At 40.2% G+C, this 26073-nt stretch overlaps 4 protein-coding genes across 4 annotated transcripts in view; 2 read left to right on the top strand and 2 right to left on the bottom strand.

The window, feature by feature from the left end:
* LOC143416657 (uncharacterized) overlaps nucleotides 1-26073 on the top strand; it is a 376067-nt gene that overhangs the window by 213655 nt on the left and 136339 nt on the right. The gene's annotated exons all lie outside the window — the stretch shown is intronic.
* The window catches only part of LOC106676470 (uncharacterized), a 234236-nt gene that overhangs the window by 156174 nt on the left and 51989 nt on the right, over nucleotides 1-26073 (top strand). The window lies entirely within an intron of this gene.
* Nucleotides 1-26073, bottom strand: part of LOC143414035 (CD226 antigen-like) — a 35156-nt gene that overhangs the window by 2508 nt on the left and 6575 nt on the right. The gene's annotated exons all lie outside the window — the stretch shown is intronic.
* LOC143414038 (uncharacterized) lies at nucleotides 1046-25521 on the bottom strand. Its single transcript, XM_076877671.1, has 6 exons — nucleotides 25449-25521; nucleotides 25144-25366; nucleotides 23896-24176; nucleotides 12647-17886; nucleotides 2953-3169; nucleotides 1046-1273 (listed from the first exon to the last, which is right to left on the bottom strand). Exons 1-6 carry the CDS (start codon nucleotides 25515-25517, stop codon nucleotides 1046-1048), a joined length of 6258 nt encoding a protein of 2085 aa, XP_076733786.1. The 5' UTR covers nucleotides 25518-25521.

Raw genomic sequence — 26073 nt, 5'->3', positions numbered from 1 at the left:
ATGACTTTACACATTTCACAACCATTTACATTTTGATCGCCTTGAATTTTCTGAATGGATTTCTCCAAATCGTCATCAAATGCCCTTTTAAGTTGATCATTTTCGTGCTCATGGCACCACTTTGCCACTTTGTAGCAAGGATCTTTGTATAGATTTATAAAGACACATTTAGGAGGGATATGGTCTGCTTCCACTTCCACTTCAAGGATATTCTTCCGGTCTTTTGACCTTTAGAAAAGAAACATTAATGACAAGATTACATTCATGTCAGGACTAAATATCATGTCACAGTTTGTCCTTTCATGTCATAACCAGTACAGAACCACACATCATGGCTGACAGTATGCAAGAGGCAGGTTACATCCTGAACATACAGTAAAACTAACTCAAGGAGACAGAAAGCTGGAGAGAAGCCACACAGGAACAGGGACAATTTATCATTTAGGCTGCCAGCAGTGCTTAGCACTACTGTGACAGTCATAACAGTAAATCATCATCTATGTGTATGTTTTAGCATTTATCTTCACTGCAACTGTAATATATACTAATTCATACATTAAATGCTTTGCTTAAAGATACTTACACAGAATGCTGTCCATCTGAATCATTTTTCCAATGAGGAGAGAAATCATTTATTTCCAACTTCCCTTCCTTGATATTTTTTGTTATCTCTTTTAACCTTTAGAAAATATTAATGACAAGGTTACATTCATGTCAGGACTAAATATCATGTCACATTTTGTCTATTGATGTCATAACCAATACAGAACCACCAATCATGGCTGTCCCAGCTGGCAGTGTGCAAGAGGCAGGTTAACCCTGAACATACAGCAAAACTAACTAAGAGAGACAGACCAGCTTGAGAGAAGCCACACAGGAACAATTTATCATTCAGGCTGCCAGCAGTGCAGCCTCTAGTGCACCCACTAGACCACTGTGACAGTCCTAACAGCAAATCATCATCTATGTGTATGTTTTAGCATTTATCTTCACTGCAACTGTAATATATACTAATTCATACATTAAATGCTTTGCTTAAAGATACTTACACAGAATGCTTTCCAACCAAACCAAGACCGGATTTCATAACTCTTAGATCTTGAATCTCCCACTTTTTGTGTTTATATATATTCCCCCAGGCGTTGATAATTTCATCTTTTACTTCTTCCCCTGTTCCTCCACAGATGTAATATCTTCCAGGGGACGTACATGTTTCTTCAAATTCTTTCTGCAGCTTCAAAACTTCCAAGTATCTCGGTAAGTTTTGTTGAAGCTGAGTGGAGATCAGAGAGCAGAGGAGACGAGTTACCTCAGCAGCAAAGTTATTCATGCGTATACATCCTATACTGTGTGCACAGTACAGTCTATGTGAGTGTGCATAGAAATGACGCACTGAAAATAAATACATCACCAGGTATAAGTCAGCTAGCTTTCAGGTGTGCAGTCCTCTAATACTCAGAAAGGGGTCTTAACTGAGGTTTTCAGTGTGAGATTTGTGTGTGACCCAGCATTTTAGTATTAAACCGAGGACAGAAAGACGCAGTGGCAAAGTGCATGATCCAACGTTACTGATCACAGGACAAGACTGGGTGTTGTTAAGGATATTTGGACATGACAACATGTAAATCCCTTTAATCTTTTACAGTTTCCCATGTGATCAGCTGCACTGAGATTCATAGTCATCCAGGTCATGGTGATCTTAGTAGCCTGAAAAAGGTTGACTTAAAAAAGGGGCTGGCAGGAAATGTGTTTCAGGAAGAGACACTGACGGGCTCACAGAGCTAATCATGGATGACATCAATACCTGTCATTCCTACAGAGACTGTGAAGTGTTATTCAAGCACTAATCCATCCAAACAAGTTAAGGAAGAGGGTCCATAGAGCCTGCAATGGGGAGGAGGTGAAAAAGACTCTGATGCCATGAGTGTCGGTGTTCTCAAAGGTTGTTTCAGCTCTCTGGGTGTTCGACCACATCTTCAGGATGAGCCTGAATCTACAAAGGGTGCATGCAAGAGGTCATGACTCGTGCCTTTGCCAAAGACATGACACCCCAGTGGCCCTAAGCACTACAGACCTGTGGCACTGACATCACATGTCAAGAAGACCACGGGGGACTCATCCTGGACCAGCTCCAGCCCAGTTTGTGTACCAGTCCAGATTTAGAGTTGGAAACATTCTTCCGTCCTCGACTCACCTGTCTAAACACACCTGGATGAGCCAGTGAGCACTTTACAAGTCATGGGGAACAGCTGTGAGAGTTGCAGCAGCTCCTGTCGTGTTTTATGTTTGTGTTTAAAGTTGTGGTTCTAAAAAGATTTTACTTTTATACACTAAAATCTTAGTGTACTGTGTGTTTCTCTGTTTTTATGGTCCTCGTGGCCTTTTAAATAATAATAATACATTTTATTTGTGGGCACCTTTCTGAAACCCAAGGAAACTGTACAAAGAAAAGAAACAGTATAAAGGATAAAAAAAAAAACAGCATTAGACAAGAATTGGAGTCAATGTTAAAGAGAGTTAGCCCGTTTAAACTGGTGGGTTTAAATCTGAATAAGGCAAGAGAGCTAGTATTCCTGATATCAGAAGGAAGTGAATTCCAAAGTCAGGAAGCAGAGTGGCTAAAAGGTTTGTTCTCCATAATGGTGAGACGAGCAGAGGGAACAATAAGGTGAATGGAGGACAAAGATTTAAAGGAACGAGAGGGAGCAGCACTGTGAAGTAAATCACACAAGTAGGGAGGGGCCACATTTATAACATACTTAAAAATGACTCACAAAGTCTGAAGACATGTTTTTCTAAATAGACTTCAAGCTTAGACTGTGGTTAAACCTGCTTCGTGGTACATGAATAAGATTTATATATATATATATTTTCTTGACTAGAAAACCTCTGTTTTTATTCATGAATAACACTAATTTTTCTGAATGTGTCAACTGATGATCAAATACTTACAGTATGTTTGATTTCATTCCTGAGGATAACTGCCTCATTTCTCATATCACCTTGGTCTTTCCAGGTTGCCTGGACAACAGCATGATAGAGGCAGTTCTGACCCTCTGAATTTACAGGGATCACGGTGCCATCTGGGCGCAGGATTTCAAAGTGACCACTGCATTGGCTCCGTTCACCCCAGATCCCCTCAGTCATGTCTGAGAAGGATCCCTCTGTCCTGTTTAAATAAAAAGATTAAAGAATCAACTCAATCAATTAAACATTCAACAGAACATAGGAAAACAGTTAGAACTTTAACAAATCTACCCGCAATTCACAGCAAGCTATTCTCCAGGCTATTCTAATCCACAACAGCAGTTTGTTAGTGTAAAAACTGTGCTGGATCACATATTTTCTAACTTTGTGTAGCTCAAGTCTACTAAAATACAACAGTATGCAGTATTTCATGTACAATAATGCTAGGAGCTAATGATTTAAACATTTCACTTTTAAACTTTTGAAAAATTGGTGATATACAACAAAGGTCAGTAATGGAGAAAACGTATCTGGTGACAGGAAAATCATTAAATAATTAATTTCCTGTGAATACGGGTGCTATTAGTCCATGGATCCTGAATTAGTTTCTTGCCAAAAGGAAGGCTAATTTTGTTGATACTTTAATTAACCCTTCGCTGACCCTTAAAAATGCATCCCTTTAGAGCCCTGGGGACCAAAAATGGTCCCGCCCCAAAAGTGCAATAAAAAGATTATATATTCATATTTTTTTCCACTTTAAATTGGTCAGTCTTTTAAAACTACTTCTCCCTGAAATATTCATATAAAGTTTTAATTATATTTTCATTGTTTTAACCCTTTAAATCCCAGTTTTATTACATGAGCGCCCTGTTTTTTTAGCCCCAAAAAACAAAAAACTAAATATTTTCCAAAAAAAACATTTGAAGTAATATTTGTTTGTTATTATAATTAGGCCTTTAGATGGAGCAAAGATTGGCACCAACAGTCATTTCGATCGCCTTTTATTTTTTTTGCAGGAGCGCATTTCATAAAATGCACACACTATCGGTCCTAATCGACCACGCCCAAAAAAGTGCTATAAAAAATTTATATATTAATATTTTATTCCACTTTAAATTAGCCAATCTTTTAGACCTACTTCTCCTTGAAATATTCATGTCAAGTTTTAATTACATTTCGCGGATTTTAACCCTTTATATCCCGGTTTCGTCACATGAGCGCACTGCTTTTTTGCCCCAAAAAACATAAAACTTGAATATTTTCCAAAAAAAACATTTGAGGTAATATTCAATTGTTATTATAATTAGGCCTTTAGATGGACTAAAGTTTGGCACCAACAGTCATTTCGATCGCCTTTTATTTTTTTTTTCAGGACCAGAAAATGGTCTCCAGGCGGCAAATGCTCCTCCTCTAGGCCGAAATAAGTGCATGTTGCCGGGGTAAGTCGCGACGATCACCGGGGCACGATCACCGGGGACTGCTTTTTCCAGCCCACACGTCCGATACCACGTGACAACAAATACGTCATTTCCTGTTGACTAAAAAAAAAAAAAGCACCCTCTAACGGTCCTAGGGACCGAAAAATGGTCCCGCCCGATCAGCGGGCGAAGCCGCTGCTGCACGCCGGAAATGAGGCTTCGTTTCCCGCAGGTCTATCCAAGCAGCCCGCTGTTTTCCAGCAGGGATCAAATGTGGAGCAAGGGCGCCACCCGGTGGACAAATAAAAAAATTACAACTCTAAGGCTCATAGACCAAAACGAGACGGAGACATGAGTAATCACCAAGACATTAACGGTAATAATTCTGCAGTGAAAAATAGCGTTTATAATGGAAGTCAATGGGCCAAAAATGGTCCCCAGGGCTCTAAGAGGATGTGTATTGTTAGCTTAGCCACTGAAGCTAATTTAAGGAAGTCAGACTTGAATTGTGAAATGAAATTATGCCAAACTTTTTTTTAGAGAATTTGGCTATATTCCATTCAACACAGTGCAAATGGCTTGTAACTGAAAAACTAAAATGTACAAAAATGGTCCCAGGGCTCAGGAAGGGTTTTAATTATATGGCCAAGGGGAAGTAAATAAATACTAAAAAGCAGGGGCCGGAGGATGAATTCTTGAGATAATCCACATTGGAGGGGGGCGGAAGATGAATAAAATTTACCAAGTGAGACAGAGAAACTTCTGTCAGACAGGTCTGACTTGAACCACTCCAAGGCAGTGCCTCTAATTCCAACATGATGTTCTAAGCGAGAAATGAAAATGATGTGAACTACTCTATCAAAACCTGCTGTGAGATCCAAAATAGATGTGGGTTTTGAAAATCGATTTATCGATTAAAATCGATTCTGGCTTGGATAACGTAAAATCGATTCATTAAAATCCTGAATCGATTTTTTAATATCAATTTATTTTCCCCAAAATGCCAGAATCTCAGGTTAAACCTCACAAAATTTCAACAACCACCAAACAGCTAAAACAGTAAATGAGAGCAGGTACACGGCTTCTGCACAAAGACTTAAACACAAAGTGCGGAGCCGCGGATCAGGATCAGTGAGATGTCGCCTTTTTCACCCGACGGCACGGACACGGTCGGGGTTGAAAGCCGACAGCTCGCTGATTCTGATCTGTCGGCGGGTCGAGCTTTGTGTTCACGCCCTTTATGCGCTGATTCTAAAGCTGTTAGTTTGATGTCTCTCCAACAATATTGACCGAACCAGCAGCAAAAGAAGATCCAAACTACGCTTCACATAAACATCGTCATGAATTCACTCTGACTTTCACTGTTTTGCTTCCACCAGGATGAAATCACACGTCATGCACAGCTCTCTCTCTCTCTCTCTGTACTTGAAGAACAGTTTCCCGTCTAAAAATCTGTTTTCTTCATTATTCGCTTGCTTGTTACGCACAAGTCAACTGTTGCTTACAGGCTGTCGGCCGCTGTTTTTTTCTCTTTTACATTCTTCTGAAAAGAAAACCTCATTTCTGCTGTTCAATACTGAACAAATTTAAACTTTTTACAATTTTACAAAACGCTGTGTCTCTAATAAAACTGCTGTAACGTCAGAGGTAATGTTCATGTGCTGATTAATGGTTTTCTTTCGTTTTTGATGTACTGCAGAATATTTTTATAAAATCCAGAACAGGAAAATCACCTTCATGTTTTTCTGTGTTTTATCCTCAGCTACTTTGACACAAAGGCCTCTGCTGTGGCGCTCACACCTGTGATAAAGTCTCGAAAGTGTCAGCTTCCTTTTTATAGATACAAAAATATGTAAATGTACTGATCTGAATTATAATATTTCTGACTGTCAAAACTTCCCAGATTCAAATCGAATTGAATCAAATCGAATTGTGGATCGAATCGATTCTAGAAATCAGCGATGATACCCAGCCCTAATCCAAAAGCACAAGTAAGACAGACTTCCCAGAGTCAGCAGTTAGTAAAATATCATTAAAAACTCTCAGAAGTGCAGACTCTGTGCTGTGAAGTGCTTTCAAACCTGATTGAAATACCTCAAAAATAATCTGACTGTTTAAAAAAGTCTGCAGATGTGAGGACACTACTTTTCCAAAATTTTGGAGACAAAAGGAAGCAATCGTGGCTCAAGAGATGGGAGTTTGTCTTGTAATTGGAAGGTTGCCGGTTCGAGCCCCGGCTTGGACAGTCTCGGTCGTTGTGTCCTTGGGCAAGACACTTCACCCGTTGCCTACTGGTGGTGGTCAGAGGGCCCGGTGGCGCCAGTGTCCGGCAGCCTCGCCTCTGTCAGTGCGCCCCAGGGTGGCTGTGGCTACAATGTAGCTGCCATCACCAGTGTGTGGATGTGTGGATGCCTGAACGTGTAAAGCGCTTTGGAGTCCTTAGGGACTATGTAAAGCGCTTTGGAGTCCTTAGGGACTATGTAAAGCGCTATACAAATACAGGCCATTTACCATCTTTGAAATAGGCCTGAAATTACACAACAAAGAGGCATCCAAGCCAGGGCGTTTCAGCAGAGGCTGGACCCCTGCCTGTTTAAAAGTTACAGGTACATGGCCTAAAGTCAGGCTGCTGTTTATAAGCCTTTGAATATAAGGTCCAATAGTGTCCCAAACTTCTTTAAAAAGAGAGGGGGAAGGACATCAGTGGGAGAGCCAGACTTGATTTGGGTGACAATTTTACCAGATACGACAGAGACACGGGTTCAAAGTGGCTAAAAACTGCTAAAGGCGTAAAAATAACAGAAGGGTCATAAGATGGGGTCAAATATGTGCTCGAATAGTTAAAATCTTGTCCACAAAGACATTTAAAAAAGCTTCACAAGTTTCAGCAGAAGCTTGTGTACAGTTGGATTGGGGGGGGGGGGGGGGGGGGTTAAGAACAGAGCTTAAAATACTAAATAAGACACGGGGCATATGGCTGTGGTTAATAACACCTGCAGATATCTGGTTCTTAACAGTTTTCTGATATTTATGCCAGCGATCTCTTAAGATATCATAAGACCCTTGTAGCTTGTCTTTTCCCATTTGCGTTCTGCTTTTCTGCAGAATGATGTCGTTCAGCCACGGCTAAGATTGCGATTTAGGCCGCCTGACCTTCAGAGGAGCAACAGTGTCCAGAATGTTTTCACAAGTAGAGAAAAACTTTGCAGTCAGCTCCTCAGTGTCAGCACAAGCTGAGAGCTCTGATTCAACATTAAAGGCCTTATTAAAGGGGTAGAAAACTGGGCGGCACTTGATGGTTTAAACATGCGAGAAGCAGTAGGAGGACACAAGTAATGACATTACAGGGAAGAGAAGTTTCAAACAATACAGGCTCAGAAAAGACGACATCATAAATTTGAAGATTATAAACAGGTAAACCATGAGACAACACCAGAGTGTGTCCACGTTTATGAGTGGGATCAGTGACAGACTGCAACACATTAAAAGCATCAAGTAGGTTTAAAAAGTCCTTTGCCAGTGGTTTAGTAGGACAACACACATGAATATCACCCAATATTAAACTTTGTCCTACTTTGGCATTATTTCAGCCAAGAACTCAGAGAAATCATGAACAAAGTTGCTGGCTATATTGGTCACTGATATTTTTATTTTATTTTGAGATGTCAGAAATTTTTATATGTGGATTGTGAGTACTTTTATTATTCTAACTTTAACATTTGCAAATAAACTAGTGAGATGGGAAAATGTTAGTTTTTTCAATTAGTTGCTTAATAATTCTGCACATAAATATATATATATGTGCAGTTGGATTGGGGATATATATATATATATATATATATATATATATATACACACATACACATATATATATATATATATATATATATATATATATATATATATATATATATATATATATATATATATATATACATATATATATATATATATATATATACATATATATATATATATATATACACATATATATACATATACATATATATATATATATATATATATATATATATATATATATACATATATATATATATATATATATATATATATATATATATATATATATATATATACACATATATACATATACATATACATATATATATATATATATATATATATATATATATATATATTCTCTTAAAGACAAAAATTCCCTTTTACATTCTTAAGCATTTGAGTTTAGGTTCATTATTATTTTGGATTGACCGAGAGCACTGTCCTTGATCCGTAATGAAATTAATCCTCAGAAATACAACTTGCCTAATAATTGTGCACACAGTGTATTTCAGGTTGGTGCACAGCTGACAGGCCTATTTCACAACTGGATCAGTGTCAGGCAAGTTACTTTGAAAAAGTAATTAATTATAGCTACTAGTTACTTCTTCAAAAAAGTAGCTGAGTTACAAGATTCTAAAAATAATTAATTACTTGAAAAGTAACTATTGCGTTACTTAAAAAAAAAACGTTTAACCCTCTGGGGTCCAGGGTGTAATTGGCCATTTTTAACTACTATTGATTTTCACTCCACATTTCACCTTTAAAAAAACTATTTCCTTTGCCTTGTTTGGTATCATGCTTTTCAGCACAACCTCACGTGTCTGAATTTACAGTCATGCTTTCAGTTTGACAAACTGTATTAACACAATTGATCTAAAATCAGAGAAAAAACATAAAATCAGAGTAGAAAAAGTTATTTTTTACTGTAACAACCACAAACACGTTTAATGAATCATATTTCACAACTTTAAATGCAAATATAAATTGACAATTTTAAAATTATATGCACAATTTTTGCAAACAACATGACAAGCCTGATACCTCAGGGCTCTAGACTAACTTTTTGCCATGGGCGTACCGGTACGCCTAACTTTAAAAAGTTAGGCGTACCGGCACAAAAGTTAGGCGCACACAAATTTTATAATAATTGATATAATATAAAGTGTTTTTCTGGATACACTGTGCTTTTTCAGCATTCAAAGATTGATGACACCGTGTCAGAGCACTGGCTATGAATTTCAGAAGGATCAGGCCTTAACTTAACAGAAAAGTTAGCAATAGTTCTTTTCCTATTACAGCTACATCCACTTCTGTCGTGCCCAGGCTGCTCATAGGGCTGGGTATCATCACTGATTTCTATAATCCATTCGACTCCGGTTTTCAAAGTCCCGATTCGATTCAACTTAGCCTCAGACAGTCAGAAATATTATAATTCTGATCATTTATCAGCACTGACTTCATCAGCATTGTGAACATCACAGCAGATGCCTTTGTGTGAAAGTAACTGAGAATAAAACAGAAAAACATGACGGAGATTTTCCTGGTCTGGCTTTTTGTAGCAGATAAGCTTAAAAATATTCTACAATGTTCTGCATATAAAGTTTAAATTTCTTCAGTATTGAACAACAGAAAAAACAGGCTTTCTTGTCCGAGGTCATTTAAGTGAAGAAAAGAAAAAGACAGCAGCCACAGCCTGTAAACAACGGTAGACTGGTGGGTAATAAGCAAATGAATAACACAGAAAACAGAGATTGGAGACAGAAACTGTTCTTGAAGTACAGAGAGAGAGAGAGAGAGAGCTAGATGTGCATGGATGTGATTTTAATAGTCGTGGAAGCAAAACAGCAAAATTCAGCTCGGTGAATTTTGGTTGGAGAGACAAAACCTGCAGCTCAGAATCAGCGCAAAAAGACGTAATCACAGCGCGGACCGGACGCATCAGGATCGCTGAGCTCTGACAGCGTGTCCGTCTGCGGGCCGTCGGGTGAGAAAGCCGAGAAAGACAAAGCTGATTCTGATGTCTGTGTTTACGTCTTTGTGTGGAGTCCGTGTACCTGCTCTCATTTGCTGTTTGGTTGTTGTTGAAATGGTTTTGTGAGCTTTAATCTGAGAATCTGGCATTCTGGCAAAACACAGTTATATTTAAAAGTCAGGATTTAATGAATTGATATCGCTTTATTCAAGCTACTCACCTCCCACTTCCACCTGCACTTTCAACTGGACCACGGCCAATCAGAGAGGTCCCGCCCCTCACTATCTCTGATTGGTTTAGTCCACGATAGGGGCAAAATGTGTGTCTGTTGTTGACCACAGGGAAGGGTGCAGATTTTTGTTTTTTTGTTTTTTGCTACCCGAACAGTTGGTCATACAGGTGCAGCCAGATTTATTTTTTTTTAGTCGCACCACTGAAAAATTTGGTCGCATTTGCGACCAAATTGGTCGCACTCTAGAGCCCTGTACCTGCAGGTCTGACAGCAGCAGGTGTATCACTCACCTCATTGTTCTGACACACAACACAAAACTATCCACAACACTACACACTAACTACACAAGACAACACGTCACTCCTAAAACTTCCCCCTATTCCTAAACAACCAAATTTCGTGTTGCCATATCTTTTTTTGATTGGTCGCGCAGCTGCTTAAAGCTGTAGCGCCCAGATTACTTACATAGACAGCAACTTTCGTGCAACTGATATAAGATGCGGTAAGCTGAACACAGCTTCAACCGTCTGTTTGTTGAAAAATAGTAACACGACCACACCGCATTTTCTTGTTAGTAACTGTAACGGCGTTGTAACGATAGGAATAGTAATTAGTTAGATTACTCGTTACTGAAAAAAGTAACGCCGTTATTCCCATCACTGCTGGGGATACATTCATCTGAGTCACCAGCCTCAGAAATCACAAGTTAACAGCAACTCAGATTAGAGTCCAGATAAATGCCACAGAGTTCCAGTAACAGACTCATCTCTACATGTTCAGAGGAGACTGTGTGAATCAGGCCTTTATGGTCAAATAGCTGCTACAAAACCATGACTAAGGAAAAGCAACAAGCAGAAGAGATTTCTTTGGGCCAAGAAACACAAGGAATGGACATTAGACCAGTGGAAATCTGTACTTTGGTCTGATGAGTCCAAAATTGAGATCTTTGGTTCCACTCGCTGTGTCTTTGTGCAGAAAAGGTAGACTGTTGGTCTCTACATGCATGGTTCCGACTGTGAAGCATGGAGGAGGAGATGCGATGGCACATTGAACCAGCATGGCTACCACAGCATCCTGCAGTGACATGCATCCCATCATTTATTTTTCAACAGAACAATGTCCCCGAACACACCTTCAGGATGTGTAAGGGCTGTTTAACCAAGAAGGAGAGTAATGAACCAAGTCGAGATGGTTTGGGATGAGATGGACCACAGAGTGAAGGCAAAAGGACCAACAAGTGCTAAGTATCTCTGAGAACCCCTTTCAAGAACATTTCATCAGGTGACGACCTCATGAAGTCCATCAAGAGAATGCCAATAGTGTGCAAAGCACCAATCGAAGCGGGGGGGGGGGGCTACTTAGAAGAATCTAAAATATAAAACATGTTTGAGCTTATTTCACAAATTTGTGTTTACTACATATGTGTTCATTCATAGTTATGATGCCTTCAGTGACAATCTAGAATGTATAGAGCCATACAAATAAAGAAAACCATTAAATAAGAAGTTGTGTCCAAACTTTTTGCATGAATGTTAAAGTAACCCACTATAAGGATTTAAACTGTTACGGAATAAATATATATTCTTAGTGCTTATTTTCTGATTATATTGTTTTATGTATTTTAATAATAAAGGCTTGTATAAAGCAAGGCCAGCTGTGAGAGAGAACCAGGTCAGAGGGTGACAGGTCGCCTTAGCAACAGAGGTTTAAGTTAGTGGAAGTTTAAAAAACAGGAAGTTTAGAGCAGAGCTGCAGAGGCATGTTAATAAAATACAGGAAACCAGACAGAAAAAGCAGAACTAGTAACACAGAAGGAGTTGTTTTTATCGAAACTATGTGTGACGTGCAAAGGACCAAAATAAAATAACACCAACAAAATAACACCTATATGATACACATTTTTGGTTTCTAATGCTAGAGTTCTGAAAAATGGCTTTGGGCTGTGCAGGTCTCTCTCTTCCGGAAGATGATTAAATAAAAGATTATAAATATTTTGACTGAGTCGTGTTCTCTCTATTCAGTAAAAGAATGGCAAGAACCAGATTTAATAAAACCGAACATTAAAATTGCACATTGCTTTTAAAGCCTATGAGATTATAACATCTTGAAATGAATGCTTTTAGTCTTTGTTACAATTGAAAGTAGCAGTGAAGTGGAAACTTTATGAGGGTCCTGTCAATATCTGATGATTTTAGAATAAAACATTTTAGTGATAACTTATATGATTTCAAATAATTAATATTTGTCACTCACTGTGTTGGATTTTTTGGCTCCTTCTTCAGCTGGAGGACTATATCACCTGCTGAGTCCTCCTTCCCTGGAAAATAGTCTTCTGAAAGCTTCTTCCCATCGTTATCCACCGTAACCAGTTTGATGCCTTTGCCTTCCAGAGCATCACTTTGTGTGAGGACATGGATGTCCAAAGCTGTAGCAGGGTGGTTAACATCAGAAATTTTCTCTATGTAAGACTCCAAGTCCCTCTTCTCAGACTGTGACAACAGCTCATGTGAACTTTGGATTGCCTTTTTCATATGATGCTTATAAAGGTGGTTTTCACAGAAACGTTGGGCATCGACACTGCTGAGAATGTTTCTAACGGCACCACCAGCAGCATGGTTTATTTGACTCATGCATATTTTGCTCATGATGGAGGTCATATGTCTGAAACAGGCCTCAACATAAGAGCTTGAAGCACTTTCTGCAATCATGTTGATGAGTTCATGTTTAAAGCGTTTCACATCTGATAGACCATGTCTTCCATCCTGGTCATTCCTTTCTTGGGGTAGTTTTTCCATGCTTTGCAACAGCTGAGGAACAAAAGTGTTGTTAATGACCTTCTCCGTAGGTATTGAATCCAGTGTTTGTACATTAACTTGTACATTTTCAGCTGATTTTTCCATTAGATCCAACCCTTGATGGCTTCCTGTTTGTTGTGTTACAGCACCACACACTTCTGAAAGTATATTAAGAACCTTAAGAACCATGGTACAATTCATCATCAGGGCAGGAATGACTTCTCTTGTTATCAGATCCACTGACTGAAGCATTTGTTCCTCACACCCTTTGTCAATTCTGAATTCACTGGACCCATTCTCCAGGGCAGTCTTTGGTATTCCTGAGCAAATGAAGTTTGTGAGAACTTCATCCAGCTCACGGTTGGCTTTTATCAGTGAAAACACTTTTTTCTCAAAGACGTCCTTCAGAACCTTTTGGAAAAAAGCATCAGTTTCCCTCTCAACAGTATGAGTCACATCACTGATAAATCCTTGCTTCCCCAGTTCCTGAACTGCATACTTTCCCACCTTCAGAAAACACTGTTTTACTGTACAGACAGATGTACTCTTTGCTCCTGTGATCAGACTTTTTGTGCCACTTTGCACTGCACTTCTGGCTTTCTTTTGTCGGCTGAATCCACCAGAGATCAGAGACAATCCAATGGTGATGGCCTTGGAGATTGCCCATTCAGCCCAGTCAAAGCCTCCTTGTATCATTCCCTTGATCCCTTCAATCATGTCAGATACCCCCTCACAAGTCAGTCCAAGTCCAAACTGACTGGCACCACCACATGACAGAGCACAAACAAGAACACCAGCTGCTACTTGAAGGGCACCAAGAACAAAACAAGCAAGGGCATCATAGCAGAACTCGGGCTTCTTTTTAACCTCAAAGACTGTGCTAACGCCATTTTCACAGAGCATCATCAGCTCGTTGATGGTGATTAAATCTTTATCTTTTGAAAGATGGTACACACTGGAACTCTCTACTTCTGCATCACCTTTGCTGCCATCGAGCTGTCTCAGAGTTGTCAAGGCACTTTCAATGTATCCTTTCCAAGATTTGAAGATATTCATCCTGGCTTGCATTTGGATCTGGAGGTTGCTGTTTGTGTGGTGTGGAACAAAGGCACTCATCACTGAAAGATTACAAAACATCATCGTATTTGTTGATTCTGAGAGATAGACATCCACTGCAGACTGTGCTTCCTCCAATAATTTCTTTGCCTCAGCTATGTAGTCTCCTTTTCTGAGGTTGAGTGTGATGTAAGCTTGATTATAAAGCGCCACAGCACTGTAGAAATGATCGCACTCTGCAGCTTTCTGCCAGTAAGTCTTTGCTCCAAAGTCACATTTAGTTTTGTTCATGCAGTGCAGGTCAGTTCTGCTTGTTGCCTGTTTGATGTAATCATAGAAATTACAGCTAGTCCCCTGCAGAAGGAAGTCACCGGTCTTCTTCAAGTCTTTGGTGAGGTCTTCTCTCAACTTGCTGATATTATCATGTCTGCTGATGTGCTCTTCATGAAGGATGAGCCACAAAGCCCAAGATTCTTTCAAAGCATTCAGTGCAGTCTGATAGTCAAACTTGTTCTGGTGGATCTTAAAATATTCAGGAACATCCTTCAGTTTCACCTTGGACAGGTCACTCCTTTCTTCCACCGTGTAATTCTTGTCAAAGTCACACAGAAATTCACAAAATGTGGAGAAGAGAGCTTCTTTAATTTCAATGTCACACTTATATTTCTCCATGCTGTCTAAATGTCTGAGCTCATACTCCTCTCTGAGCTGTCTCATGGTTTCGATGGAATGGCCTTGGTAGGCTGGTGCAAGATGGCTCTGGTTGAGAACCATCTGGACCATCCCTGGGTTTCCTTTCCGGGCAGTGCGTCCAAAGACCTGTTGCTCCACACGGTGACTTCTAGGAAAGTATGAGAGGAGCACAAAGAGACCTCCACACTCATTTACGTCCTGCTGAACATTAATGTCTGTACCTCGGCCACCGAGGTTTGTAGCAATTATAATGTTTCCCTGGCTAAAGTTTTGTTTCTCAATGTTGTGCTTCTCACTGATTGTGTACATGGTGATCTCACTGGCTTCTCTTTCTGGAAGATCCATTTTTGTCTTCAGCTCATCTGCAGTGTTGACATCTTCACAAATGATCAAAACAACTTGGCCTCTGTCTGCAGCTCTCTGTGCAGTTTCACAGATCACCTGGATCCACTGAGTGCTGCCTCCACTCACCTGAACTGCTGGCAACTCAACAAGCTTCGTATGGCGGTGAGCTGGAATGACATAGCTTGCTGTTTTGTAATGCCGTTCTAGAAATACTTTCTCAGCTTCATCCCCAAGTGTCCCAGAAACACCAAAAATGCCTTTTCCATTGAGGTACCTTTTAAAGAAATGGACATTGGACATGTAATTTGTCACATTGGACAGCTGTGAAATGGCCAGCTGGTGCTTCATCTCCAGAAACTGTTGTAGGCCCTCACCCCATCGCTTGTTTTTCTCCAACATCCCACTGGCCTCAAAGTCCACAGGAATTATGGCATCATACTGATGACTATCAGCATCACTGAAACCACCAGTGTCAGCTTCAGGTGCTTTTTCAATCATGTACTCTCTTCCCGGAGTCATTCTGATGGCTTTTAAGGCGTTCTCTGCAAAAAGTGGTAACCGATTCTCAATGTAAGTTTTCAAAAATGAAGGGACGATGATAAATCCCTTACATTCATCCAATGATTTCACAGAACACTGGTCAGAATATTTAATTGTTGATTTTAATTTGTCCACAGCTCCTTGGATGAGGGATTCCTCGGACATGATTTCACAGGCACAGCCATTCTCCAGGAGAAGCAGGCTGACGTCAGGGTCTCCATGAGACCTGTCCTTCCTGTAAAGTTTGGCTTTGTTGTCCATTAGTGAGTAACAATCTACAGACACATTCTTTTCTATTTTTGTCTCAAGTTGTCTCAGAAGCTTACACTGTTTTTCCAGTCCAATGTTGGCCATGATGTTCTCTGTGGCTGTCCACTTGGCATCCTTAAAGCTGTCGGTCTCTGTTTGTGTCTGACCCTCTGCTTTATTTAATTCATCCACATCCTCCTGTGAATAAAACCCCAGCTGTGCACCAAGCATCAGTAGGTCAGCGGCTGAAAAATCTTCTGATTCTGAGCCAACCACTGCTTGCATTACAGCCTTGTGGAAGTGCTGGATCCTGGTTCCCCACCTGATCTCCCCCGTTTCAAACATTTCTATTGGCCAGCAGGCAGACATCATGGCCCAGATACTTGCCAGGACTTGCTCCACGTGTCTTAGGCTACGGGCTTGGTCTGACAGATATGTGACCTGCACTCCACAGTCTAGTGTCATGTAGTCCACCTCATCTGCTACCACACATTCAAACCCCCTCAGACCTCGAGTAGTCTTCTTCTCATACTCTTGCCTCAGTATGTCTGCTGCAAAGGTACCAACTGTACCATAAACAACCTGCTGGCTGTATGCATCCTCAAGCAGCTTGTCATTATCTTTAAAAGAGCAGTTATCGATGTGTGTTGGAGGCACCGTGGATGATGTAATACCAAACACATCATATAATTTTCTCCACTCATCCTGATCATGACTTGCTAACAAAGAAGAGTTTGTCACAATGTCCACCTTTACGCCTCGTGTGGCCTGTATTGTAGCAAACATGGCTAAAATACAAGTTTTGCCCTCTCCGGTGCCAATTTCCAACAGACTACCTTTTTTATCCCCAGACTGTGGCAACAGGAGCAGCAGCAGTGAAGCCAGCTGACTGAGTCTTGGGAAGTAGCCCTGAACTTGTTCACCGCTTTGAGTGGTAAAGGCGGTGCATTCCTTTACAGCTCTGGATACGATGATGAGGACTTTCTTCAGAGCATCAATCTTATGATTGTTAAAATCAAGAGAATTTATTATCTTTTTACAATCTTCAATCTTCTTCGCCTTAATGGGCTTACTTACATATTTGGGTAGCTCTTCTTCAATATACGTCAGGACTTTTCGCAGGAGTGACAGGACACACTCTGGATAGTTTTTGTCTTCCAGTTCAGCCAATAGTGTGTCAGCATCTTTGTCATGCTCAGCTCTGTCCACACAATGTTGGATGTAGTCTACAGGATTTTTCTTTTTCAGGGCAGAGAGAGCGTCGTTACAGCTCAGCCTGTAGGTGCACGCTTTGTGGAGGATTTTTACGACTGTTTCCTGATCCACTCTCGAGGTCTGTCTAATGAAAAGCCTGATTTCTTTTGGTGTCCAGATGTTGTTGAAGACTATGTGACAGAGGATCTCCTTACATGATTGGGTCAGCTTTGAGGACAGATCCAGAACATTTGCTAACACCTGTCTGGCCAGTGTTGGATTTTTAGCTTGTAGCTGTTCCTGCAAATTGAAGAGGAACTCAGTCTTCCTGTCTTGTCCAGTCGTGAGGAAACATTTAATATCAGAGTCACCATCTAAGGTCAACTTCACAACTGACTTCAGAATGTTGAACCGCTCAGTCAGAGACAGGTTCACATATCCAGTAGCCTGATCCAAAGCCCACTGTAATGAAGTGGGGATGTGGTGCTCTTTAAAATATTGTAATGTCAGCTCATTTTGGAGAGTTTTCATCCTGTTTTTCAGTGGAATCTTCACATTTTGATCCTCTCTGATGTCATACTTTGATAATAGTTCTTTAAACTTGTCATTAACATCAGTGACCTGTATTGAAAAGGAACACAGAGCATAACATTAGTCTCAGTGAGCAAAACTGGAAGCATTGATATTATGTACAGTGTTATAGCCTATGTAACTTTTAATTGTCCATAATGTTAGTATTAAAAGGAGGTCAGTTTTAAGATGTAGGAAAAGCAAAAATAAAATAAAACAGTAATTATGGGATATCATGCAGTACCCCATCTGAATAGCAGTGAAAATGTATGCTATGCCTTCTAATGATACTGCCTATGGGAAGCATGTATAATGTAAACAGAATTGGTCCTAGCACTGAACCCTGTGGAACTCCATAATTAACCTCAGTGTGTGAAGAGGACTCTCCATTTACATGCACAAATTTGGAGTCTATTAGATAGATATGATACAAACCACTGCAGTGCAGTACCTGTAATACCTGCAGCGTGCTCTAATTGCTCTAATAGGATATTATGGTCAACAGTATCGACCCCTGACAGTGGACTCATGTCTGTGCTCATCCTGCTAGACCTCAAAGTAGAGAACAAGAGATCTTTTGTAACCTGTGATGAGGGCTGTTTGATGTGAGGAAAATTTAACATTGTGATATACAATATATATCGCAATATGTCTTGAGCCCCAGTGCCCCCGGTACTGAAGGCAAAGGAGGTGAGCTGCAGTTTAAGCCTCACCGAAGTCAGGTTTTTTATGTAAATGCCAGCATGTGTGGTATCCACAGAAACCTAGGGATGGGTATCGAAACCCAGTTCTTGTTGAGAACCGGTTCCCACTGTTTCAATTCCTTGGAATCGTTTGGCATTTTTGCAAACGATTCCCTTATCGATTCCAGTCGCCCTGAATGACGTCCCCACGTTTACCTGGCAGGAAACACGGCGCCTAAGCGGCTCAAACGCTCAAAAGTTTGATTATACTTTATGAGAACGGATGACAACAGGGCAACTTGCAAAGTAGATATTTCATTTAAGGGAGGAAACACTACGAATATGCAAAAGCATTTGCTCACAAAACACGCGATGACCGTAAATGAATGTCGTGTTTTTAATTCCGCTCCGGACTCGGTAACGTTTGCACGTCCTCTCCCGTTAATGCGGCAGGTAAATAATCAACTAACAGTGCATATTATGTTAGCGCGATCTGCCTTATTACAAAACCTGACATTACTGTGCGTTTAGTGACCATGATGAGACAGAGTCTGGCTCAGATGCTGGCAGTTCTCGCTGCAGTCTGCCGGCAGCGTCTCCTTTTAGGCCGGGATAGACGAACGTCACCGAGCAGAGACTCAGTTTGTGGTCAAAGGCTTGCAGCCGTTTGCCACAGCAGATGATTTTCAGTAAGTGAATGTGTTTAATTGTAAGCAGGGACATTACTGGATATTCTTGTGTAATTGCTACAGAATAATTTATGTTATACTTTGTTATTGCTACGAAGAATATTGATTTCATTATTTTACATTTACAATTGTTTTCCTGGGGACCCTGTGACACCCCATTGAAGAGCCGTAGGCTGGATCTCTTAAGATCTCACTGTTGGGTTTGTAAGGCCATGTTACTCCTAAATTTCTATCTTGTTCAAAGAGAAGATATAAAACAAAGTTCTAAGCTAATCGACCTTAGTGTTCTCCTTTTTAAAAAGAATCGATAAAGGATCGAATCGTTAAACAGAATCGAAAATGGAATCCGAATCGTTAAAATCTTATCAATACCCATCCCTACAGAAACCTCTGAATCGCAGCTAAAACTCATATAAACCATTTCTACAACCACAGCAACAACAACAAACAATTAGTCAAAAGAGCAGTTATGTAATTTTGCAAAATGTCAACACAAACAGCGAAGCCACGAACTCAGCAAATGGCCATTGTGTAAAAGCAGAGATCTCACAGATTCCTAAAGTACAAGTTCAGTTTTGGGCCCTTTATTCTTTTTTATTGTTTTTAATATATCTTCTCCCCCTTCAGCATATAATGGGCTCCTTTGAGGACATTTCTTATCACTGTTATGCTGATGAAATTCAGTTGTACATTTCTTTTAAGCCCCAGGATTTATCTAAGCTTCAGCTTCTGAATGACTGCTTAGATTCCATCAAATGTTGGATGGCTGCAAGCTTCCTTCAACTCAACGAGGGGAAAATTGAAGTCCTCGTATGCGCTCCGGACAGATTTTTATCCCAGATAGTGGAAGCCCTTGGTCCTCTCTCGGTGTATGTTAAATCCTCTATCAGGAATTTATGTGTTACTTTGGGCTCGACTCTCACATTTAATGGGCATGTAAAATCTCTGGTTCAATCTTGTTTTTATCATTAAAGAAATGTGGCTAAGTTAAACCCTATTTTCTCTCGCCCTTTTCAAGATGGCGCCTGTGTGTGCAGCTTGCCATCAGATTTTACCCATTTTGTTTTTGCTAACTTTATCAACCCCTGTTTTCTTCAAAATGTCTCTGCTCTTCTGGTTTATGACTTTCAATCACTACTAAATATCCGAGCCACTTTTGAAGAGAAGTCCTGACTGGCCCCAGGATGCGAGGATTTTTGCATTCCACCTGTGTTAGAGACTGTACCACTGTTCCTCTGCTGCAATTCACCCTGCCATACCTCCAGGAAGAAATGCCACAGAAGGCAAGGGAAACGGGGTGGTATATTGGTAAAATTTAAAACCTACATAGCTGCATCACGGATGACTAATCCTCGCGCTCTTCTGGACAAACTTGCCCCGGACACCAAGTTGTTAATCTCCTGGCGATCCCTGGAATCGGATCACCGATGGATTGTACCAGTGGCCCCGCATCTCAGTGTCCGGCATCACGGCATCTGTCCCCTCGCCTTCGCAGAGGGGGACTGGATCACCAGAATCTCTGTCCTCTGGGTCGATCACCCCAGCCAGCTAGCAAGACTGTGTTTGCTAGATTGGCTCTGGTTAATGCTAGGTTGCTAGCAAACAAGACCTTTATTTTGAATGACTTCTTCACCGGTCGTCGCTTGGATTTTCTTCTGGTGACAGAGACTTGGCTAAACTTGGGTGACTTGAGCCCACTTTCTGAACTTATCCCTCCAGACTGTAACTATCTCAACTCGCCTCAGACTACCGGCCAGGGTGGAGGGTTTTTTATAAAAACTGTTTCAACTGTCAGTAGCTGACAGCGGGTGCTTATCCTTGCTTTGAACTGCAGTTGTTTGAAATTCAGCTGTCCACTCTGGTGCTGTGTGCACTGGTGTACCGACCACTGAAGTACAATAAGAATTTTATCAAGTACTTCTCTGAATTCTAGGCAGGAATTATGCCAAGGTATGGCAGTGTTTTAATTGTAGGGGATTTTAATATCCACATTTGCTGCTTAAATACACCGCTGACTAATGACTTCTTAAATCTTATAGACTCTTTTAATTTTGTTCAGTCAGTTAAAGGCCCAACACCCGAACATGGGCATACCTTGGACCTCGTACTGTCTAGTGGCCTGACTCTCTGTGACACTGAGATCTGCAACATTAATTTCTCTGACCACATGCCTGTAATATTTCCCTTTTTCATGTCAGTCTGTTAGACCTGATGTACCCAAATACCGATCTCGCATGATTACCTCAGATACAGCTGATCGTTTTGTTTGTTCTTATAAAAAGTCTAATCATGCCTTACTTTCTAATGATTCCACTCAATTGACCACTGATTGCCTACCTTTTCTGTTTAATTCAACCTGCTTGGAAATACTCGATTCCATTGCTCCCGTCAATACCAGGTGTCTAAAACCTAAAACCCAGCCTTGGTTGAATAATGCTACCAAGAACTCAGACAGGTGTGTAGAACAGCTGAGCAAAAATGGAAAAAGGACAGACTTCGGGTATCGTTTCATGTACTTACTCGTTAAATTATCAAAAGGCCGTAAGAGCAGCAAAAACAAAGTATTTCTCTAAGATTGTGTCTAATAATTGTCACAAACCTCATATTTTATTCAGCATTATTAACTCTGTTCTTAATCCGCCTACTGCTGCTCCCCATGTGGCATCGAAAGCAACATGTGAAAACTTAATGAAATTCTTCATTAATAGGACTGTGGATATCAGGTCTCATATTGTCCCTCCTGCTACCGACCCATCTGTTCACACACCAGCTTCAGTTGCATTTGACCATTTTGAGACTGTGTCCTTTTCATTACTGAGTGAAGTGGTCAACAACTTGAAACTCACAAGATGTACTTTGGATATTGTTCCATCCAATTTACAGAAAGATGTGTTTGAAACTGTGGGTACGAGTTTGCTTTCTATTGTCAATAGCAGTCTTCAGTCTGGGTGTGTCCTTGCTGACTTCAAACATGCTGTGGTGGAACCTATTCTTAAAAAGCCAAACCTGGATCCAGCAGTTTTATCCAACTACAGACCAATTTCTTTCTAAAGTCCTGGAGAAAGTTGTCTTCTGTCAGCTTTCTAGATAAATAAATTGGTGAAGTATTCCCGTCTGGTTTCAAAGTGCACCACAGCACTAAAACTGCTCTTTTAAAAGTTTTGAATGACCTTTTAACTTTTACTGACTGGGGAGAATTTGCCATGTTAATACTATTAGACCTCAGTGCTGCCTTTGATATCGTAGATCAGGGGTCACCAACTCCAGTCCTTAGGGCCGGTGTCCTGCATGTTTTAGATCTCACCCTGGGTCAACACACCTGAATCCAATGATTAGTTCATTACCAGGCCTCTGGAGAACTTCAAGACATGTTGTGGAGGTAATTCATACATTTAATTCATCTGTGTTGGATCAAGGACACATCTAAAACCTGCAGGACATCGGCCCTCCAGGCCTGGAGTTGGTGACCCCTGCTGTAGATCATAGGATTTGAATGGTTTAAATCCTACCTGTCCAACCAAAGCTTTTCTGTTAGACTGGGGGATACATCATGCCTATTTATAAAAAAAAAAACATGGCATCTCATTCCACGGACGGGCACAAGCATAAATCTCTGATCTTCTACAGCCCTATGTCCTTAGCAGGTCCCTGAGATCATCTGATCAGGGCTTACTTGCTATAAAACAGACTAAGATGAGAACTAATGGTCATACAGCTTTTGTCACTGTGGCCCCGAGACTGTGGAACTGTCTCCCTAAACCTTAAGAACTGTGGACTCAGAAGTTGTTTTTTAAAAACAACTCAAAACTTGCCTTTTTAAAACTGCTTTTGGTCATTTTTTGCCTGCTTTATATTGTCTGTTAAACTTTTTTATGACTTGTATCTAATGTGCAGCACTTTGTGTTTCTATAGCACCTTTCTAGACAGAATCACAATGTTATTGTTATTATTATTGTTGTTAGTATTATTATTATTAAGTTTCTTCATGCACCTACCAAAATTCACTGAACCAGTCACAAAAGAGGACAACAAATATACTTATAATAATATCAGTATACTACTGATATTATGATAGTATACTAATAATATAAGTCCTTAATATATTTTGGGTTCGATAAACATTAACATGGAATCAGATTTATGCGTGCCATTTTTCTGTGTTTTGGCCAATAGTTGTTGTAGCTCATTTCACAGCTGCTTTATTTAACCTTTTCTTTGGTGTGTGGGGAGACGTTGACGCTGAGTTTAAAACAGTCTTGGATTTGCAGTGGATGACCTTACAGCTTTGTGGAAAAAAATCCATGGTGCTGCTACATTTTGCGGCAATAATTTTCTTAGCATGTTTTTGGAATAATTTTGTTCGACATCCTTCTTGTGAAATCCAAAAGAAACTCCTGCTATCAGCTTCTACTTCTCTACCTTTTGTATATAAACCCTCCCCCCACATACATTTGCAGAGAGCTTAATATTTCCATGGCAAGCTATACCTATACCCAGTGGTTACAATAAAGACATTTTAACCATGGGCCATTTTCGCAATCACCTGACCTGGTCCTGACGATCATTGGTTTAAAATCAAAAACTTCAAATACCTGCACGCCCCACCTAACTCACCCTTGTTTCAAATGCATTTACATGGGTTACATTTACATTTCCAAAAAGATTAAGATGTTAGCTTACAACCCTACCTCATCCCTTGCTATTCCGTGCTCCTCCGCCACAAGCTCATGCAGGACTTGAGAGTGCTGCTGGTGGTAATGCTCCTGGGCTTTGAGGTTTAGCTCCAGCTGAAGCCTGTCGTGTGCTTCAGAAAGCAGTTCCCTCAGTTTTTTATTCTCCTTTTCAATCTGCTCTTGGATTGTCCTCTTCCGGTCCAGCGCTGCCTGCCGCCTCGTCTCATCTTCTATTTTCCTGCGTTTCTTCTGTTGTTGGCATCTCTCATACTCTTGTTTCTGGTCATCAATTCTTCCTGCAGGGAAATGAATGACTCTTATAGTTAACGAAGTTTGCTTTAAAGTAGTAAAACAATAAAGATTTATTTGAACTTGTAAACTGGTCTCTACCACGAGCTGCACTCTGCTGTGTTCTATTCAGTTGAATTCAATTCAGTTTTATTTATATAACACAAAATAAGTATCACACTAGAAGGTAACCTGTAGGATGGCAGGCTGAACGAGACACATGCTCTTTTGTTCACATGTAAAATACATGTAAAAGGAGGGACTGTTAGGGTTGAACATTTTTCTTTTTTCTATTAAATATTTTGCAACACGCCCACACACACTGACAGCGTTTATAATAGGTCTCTGTGTCAGAGAGTCCGAACAAGATATCCTGAACCAGACCTAAAATAAGCAGAAGAACAATGAATAAAAACATTAGATAATCAAGGCTGTGCAGGGTGTTTTTGTGTCCATGTCTCTCTGAGTCCAGGAAAAAGAGCAGATAGGAGGTCGAGGAAGTAAGCGGACGTGGCTTGAACAAGGAGGATTCGGAGCAAACTGCCACGTTTGTGTTGGGAGAAGACAGCCATAACAATCTTTGTTATTGTCTCACTATACAAGCCAGTAAGGCCAGTTTCAAGGTTATCTTTGATAATAATAATAATAATGTATACTTTATTGATCCCCATGGGGAAATGTGAGGCAGACTATTATATCACGCAAAGGTCCAGCGCTGTAAACTTGTAATTTCATTTGTTCATTTTTTAGGGAATTATCTGATTCTTGTGTCAAGTTTTGGTGCTTAACGTTATATTATTATTATATTCATGTAAAAACTGTTCAGACATTCGTTTAGGCAAAATGATTGGTTAGGTTTAGGTGATAAAACCTAAATAGTCGTATTAACAAATCTTCAGCCTTTCCTCTTAAATTTCAAATGAGTGTCTCCAACATGTGCAAACACACAACCAGGCACTTATTACTCATACATACCAAAGTTTGCACAGCAGTCAGCAATGACATTCAGTCTTCCATTGACCAGTTCAATTTTTCCACCGTCATCGCTTTCTCTTAAGGTGTACGGAGCACTGTGACCTGCACACCTGAGGTCCCACTCTGAGTGATCTCCATATCTAAAACGGAGGCCCTCAGAATTGAATGGAGGTATTGGATGTAAGTACTTTCCTGTGCTATGGCCGTGCACTGTACGAACACCCTGTAAACAGAGAAGGGTGGGCATATAGAGACGCATAACATCACAATGGTAAAATCGTTTTATATACTGTTTTCTAACTTACCCCTCTACCCACACTAGAGTAGTGAAAGGCATAGGGAGTCTTATTATGTATTGTAAAGGAGCTCCCCATGGTCCAGGCTCTGGAAGAAAACAAACAGATTATAGTTATCATTCTTAAAGTAATATTTATTTATGAAGAGGTTCTGTATATGTCACAGCTGCACAAGGATCAGCTGTGACAAGGAACCATTGTGAGCTAGAGAACAATGTCAGCCAACAAGGCTGACATTGTTTTGATGGCTGACCAGGTTTGACAAGCTCTGGGACGGGTAGTTATTTTTACAACACTGGATTTAAACATCGGCTACTCATAGATTAATTGATCTCAATTTAAATTGAATTCAATTGTATTTATATATATGTTTAAATATTTAACAACTGCCCCTGGTGCTTTATATTGTAAGACATACAGGTGAATTATTACTGCACCCTGTATGTCTCCTTCTCATTCACACATATATTCTGTCTTGCTTTTGTTGACTTTTTATTCCTCTTCTCTTCGGAGCATACTCAGATACTCTGCTACATGCACTTCAAACATCACATCTGTAGAGCTCTTTCTCAGCATGAAGCCATTCTGTTGCTCACTGATCCTCACCTCCCTTCTTAACCTAGCTTCAACAACT

Source organism: Maylandia zebra, linkage group LG3, assembly GCF_041146795.1.
Source record: "Maylandia zebra isolate NMK-2024a linkage group LG3, Mzebra_GT3a, whole genome shotgun sequence".
Classification (NCBI taxonomy): domain Eukaryota; kingdom Metazoa; phylum Chordata; class Actinopteri; order Cichliformes; family Cichlidae; genus Maylandia; species Maylandia zebra.
This window is presented reverse-complemented; position numbering and strand designations above follow the sequence as displayed.

Excerpts from the sequence above, each read along its gene's own strand:
- LOC143414038 (XM_076877671.1), bottom strand. The coding sequence starts at position 25,517 with ATGGGGAGCTCCTTTACAATACATAATAAGACTCCCTATGCCTTTCAC. Across the intron at positions 25,367-25,448 it reads ACTCTAGTGTGGGTAGAGGG|GGTGTTCGTACAGTGCACGG; the intron begins GTAAGTTAGAAA and ends CTCTGTTTACAG. Across the intron at positions 24,177-25,143 it reads TGACTGCTGTGCAAACTTTG|GAAGAATTGATGACCAGAAA; the intron begins GTATGTATGAGT and ends ATTTCCCTGCAG.